The sequence below is a fragment of the Humulus lupulus genome, chromosome X (assembly GCF_963169125.1).
Source record: "Humulus lupulus chromosome X, drHumLupu1.1, whole genome shotgun sequence".
NCBI lineage: Eukaryota > Viridiplantae > Streptophyta > Magnoliopsida > Rosales > Cannabaceae > Humulus > Humulus lupulus.
Genome location: NC_084802.1, coordinates 207,887,795 through 207,892,095, shown reverse-complemented (window position 1 = coordinate 207,892,095; position 4,301 = coordinate 207,887,795). Strand labels below are relative to the sequence as shown.

The 4,301-nt window shown below is 41.5% G+C and overlaps 1 protein-coding gene across 1 annotated transcript; it reads right to left on the bottom strand.

Annotated features, from left to right (window-relative positions):
• Window positions 1–1,003: 1,003 nt before the first annotated feature.
• LOC133804928 (uncharacterized) lies at window positions 1,004–3,388 on the bottom strand. Its single transcript, XM_062243032.1, has one exon. It carries the CDS (start codon window positions 3,323–3,325, stop codon window positions 1,184–1,186), a length of 2,142 nt encoding a protein of 713 aa, XP_062099016.1. The 5' UTR covers window positions 3,326–3,388; the 3' UTR covers window positions 1,004–1,183.
• Between the last annotated feature and the right edge of the window lie 913 nt (window positions 3,389–4,301).

Here is a 4,301-nt window from a genome sequence, read left to right as displayed (position 1 = left end):
TATCAGAGTAACAGTGGAAAGTAGGGCTATTCATCAAACCGCCCAAACCGCACCACACCGCAAAAAAAATGTGGTTTGAAATTCTTCGCGGTGCGGTCGCGGTTTGAATTTTCACTAAACCGCGCGGTGCGGTTTGCGGTTTTGAATTATTAAAATGCGGTTCAAACCGCACCGCACCGCATATTATAAAAATACTATTTTTTTATATTTATTTTAAGTCTAATATGTTAAAGCCCAACCCAAAGCCCACTAATTTTGGAGCTGGAAGTTGGTGTTTGTTGTGTTTTTATTCTATTACTGAAAGTATTTTAGTTGTATCTTTTATATTGATGTTGGAATTTAATTAGTCTCAAGTTTGTTCTATGTTGTTTTAGGTGTGTTGCTGAAACTTTATTAAGATTATTGACTTATAGTTGTTGTTGTTGTAACTTTATTAGTCTCAAGTTTGTTGTATTTTCTTAGGTGTTTTGTTGAGCCATTATTAAGATTATTGTATTGTTGAAAGTTTTCTTATTTTTTATTTTCAAGCTTTAGGTGTTGCTGAAATATTAATATGATTATTTATGATAGTTTAATTATTTGGCGGTAGTCCAAACCACCCAAACCGCACCACACCGCACCATTTTTTTGCGGTGCGGTTTCTGCGATTTTTTAGTTTCGCGGTGCGGGTGCGGTTTGAAAAATTAGAAAAACCGCATGCGCGGGTTGGTTTGAAAAAATGGTCAAAAACCGCACCGCGTACAGTCCTAGTGGAAAGTGGGTTGGGAGTGATTTAAAATTAATAATAACAAGCTTTAAATCAATGCAAATAGAAGATAGAAAAATATGTCTTAGATGTCTATCAAGTATCCCAGCTATCTACATATACGAACTATTTCAAACACACAAAGACGTGCTTACGCACGTGTGATGCATAAATGTTTGATTTAGGCTCTCTAGCTACGTGTGATGCACAACTTTATCTCTATTAAATTATAATCTCCTACAAAGTAATAAAAGTAACTTGATCCCAAAACAAAATTATGACTATATTAAAGATTTTACTATAGTATTTTATTTGTTTACATAGAACAAGCACTCAAGGATAATTCCAGCACATTAATTAAACACCATCTACAAAGTCACATACCAATATTCCAAAGTTTGCAAAATACCTATTTTTCACATAAGAGACATATAAATACTAGAATTTCGTACCACACTCAGCCTTGTTCAGAAGCCCAAAACCGTAGCTAGGCCCAGGCATGTCCTTGAGCCAATGCAAATCCTCAAATTGGCAACGAGGCCTATCTATGGGCCACTCCACATTGACAGGCCTCAAGAATTTATGGACCCAAAAAGGAGTTCCATCCTCGTAAGAGTTATGAGTCAATCTCCTCAAATCAGAACCGTCCAATTTAATAGTGAAGATCTCACCGTAGGGTTGGTAGTGATGTGTGTTCGAGATTGGCTCTGCTGATATACCCGCGTAGTCTGTTGTAAAAACTATGCTCTTCCCATCCGGACTGAACTCCGGGTGGTTAGTCCGACCACCCGACCCGCTTTCAATCAACTTTCTCAACCCGGTTCCATTCGGGTGGATCAAATACAGCTCAAAGCTACCGCCACCCGGGTTATGCCGATCCGAAGCGAACGCGATCCACTCTCCATCTGGAGACCAACTGCACATGGTATCGCTCCATGGACCCTCCGTTAGCCTTTGGAGCCCACTCTTCTCTCCCTCCTCCGCGTCCATTATGTACAGGTTCTTGTAACCGGTTTGACCCGACCGGAATACGATAAGTTTCCCGTCCGGCGAGGGTGAAGGGAAAGCGTTGTTTAAACCGTTTGTTGTCAGCTTCTTTACGATGACATGATCTGGGTTCTCGATGTTTATAGATATTATATCAACCTCTGCACTTACCGGAGCAAACTCTGGTCCGGCGCCGGTGTATATGACTCCGTTGCGAACGGGATCCCAGGCGGTCGAGAAGGCGTTTCCGTTGAAGACTTGTTTCCGATTTGAGCCATCTAGGTTCACGACGTAAACGCCTGGGAATTCAACGAAAGCGATTACGTCGTTCTTTGGCGAGACTGAAGGGAAGGAGCCGTCGACTCTGAAGAGGGAGATGTCGGAGACGGGGCTGCGGACGTTTTCGAGGAATAGTTTGGGTTTTTTTCTTCCGTTTCCGTCTCCTCTGCACTTGTGGTACCCGACCCGGGTCGAGTCGGGCGAGATGAACGGGTTGAGATGGTGAGACTGCGGCGAGACCAGACGAGTTAGCTCCTTGAACTCGTTCTTCTTCAGGTCGAATAGCTCGATATGGCGAAAACTCGAAGTGGCTCTTCTTGTAGCAACGGCTATGAAGTTCTTGTTCCCCGGTGATGTAGCTGGAGTGAACGCGTGGAGACCCGGTGGGGTGACTCGCTCAATCACCACTGAGTCAACAGAAATCTTACCGTTGCTTGGTAAAATAGCTCTGTAAATACTCCACCACTTATCTTCACCTCTCCGGTGGAAGTACAGAGTCGATTCATCCACCCAACTTGGCCATCCACCGTGTTCAACAACCTTGACTCGCTGAGTTCCATCCCGAGTCAAGAAAATATAAATATCCGTACTAAGCTCTTCAACTTCACCGTTCCATCCCTTTGCTCCATACGAAGCCACCGCAGTCCTAGTCCCGGACGGTGATACCGCGGGGCTAAAATCAGCCACACCATAGGGCGTTAACCTCCGAGTCACGCCCGATTTCAACTCGGTTGAGTACACTGCTGCCCAACTCGTTCTGGGTTCGCCCGTGTTCTCATGAGTCGACACATAAACCACATGATTACCTACCAAATTAGGCTTATCTTTCATAGAAATCTTGTCACTTACCAGCTTCTTACCCAAGAGAGGAATTTGAACTCGATCGAAAACTTCGATGGCCGACCTTCTTCTGGCGTTTTCCGATGTAGGATTATCGGCAATTACAACATCGTAGTAAAGATTCCACACCCCATCTCGCTCGGTGACATAGACGACCTGCAAAGGAGGTGGGTCGACCCCAAAAATGGTCTGTACCAGAGTTTGGTTGGGTAAGAGAGATAAAAGCGAGGAGGTCGACAAAGGAGAAGGAAATTGGCCGTTGAAATTGACCGATTCCCCATCGGTGATTTGAATTTCGTCGAACATGGTCGGCGGGTGCTCAGTAATTGGGAGGCTGAAAATATCAAAGGCATAGTCTAGTCGGCCAAGCGTAGTGAAGATTATGCTGGAGGCGGCGCCACCGTGTTCCGCCTTAGCACGGAGCAGTGCCACCAGAATTTGAAGCAGAAAATAGAAAAGAAGATTGGGTTTCATTTTCGTCGACTAACTCAGTGTCCAGTCCAGTCCAGTCCAGTGAGCGAGTGAGCTCCCGAGTTAATGAAAATAAAGGATAAAGAACCGATCTATAACAACACGTGTATGTATTTGATTGGGTGGGAGTAGTGGGTGGGGCCATATTTATTTTATGGGAAGCTTAAGTTTCAAGGTGGTCAATTTTTATCATTTGCTGAATTATTGTGTCCGTATGTCCGATTAATATAATATTAACACATCCTTTAAATTTCATTAAAAACTGTTAGTTTAATATGAGGTGAGAAAATGATATTCGTTAGACACTAAATAATATCTTAATTCTTACCGATGTGGGATAGACTTGATATTTGCTGTGCTAGTCGAGTGGCGATTCCTTGTAGTCTGTGTGATTATTAGTTTTGTCGACTTTTTTGTAATTTTTATTTGTCTTTTGTTTTCTTTTTCCAAGAGTATCATATTTCTGTTTGACGTGTATATTGAATTCTTTCTTTGTCAATTGTTTGGCGTAGTTATGAAAATAAAATAAGATTATATACGTTGATAATAGTACTAATCATATATAATTTAGGCAAATTTTCGGTGCACCTTCTTAAAAAGAGCACATTCATGCACTTCTTGGTGTTTTTGGTTCGGAAAGTATTTTCGACAAATTTCATTTTTATAACCATGTGCACTGTATTTATTTAAAGCATCTTACAAATTTTTAGAAAATTTCGAATAATTTACCGTCCCGAAAATACGAGTCAAACATATTACATTTCACGCGCATAAAAAAATTAGTCATATATGCAATAATTTGTTTTAAACCTAGTTTTCGGCACGGTAAATTATTCAAAATTTTCTAAAAATTTGCAGGATGCTTTAAATAGCTATAATGTACACGATTATAAACAAAAATTCACCAAAAATACTTCACGAGTTAAAAATACATGGGGTGCACCAGTGTACCTCAATTTTGGGGGTGCACCAAAGAATT

What these genes read in the sequence shown, in the direction of transcription:
- LOC133804928 (XM_062243032.1), bottom strand. Translation starts at nt 3,325, where the DNA reads ATGAAACCCAATCTTCTTTTCTATTTTCTGCTTCAAATTCTGGTGGCA.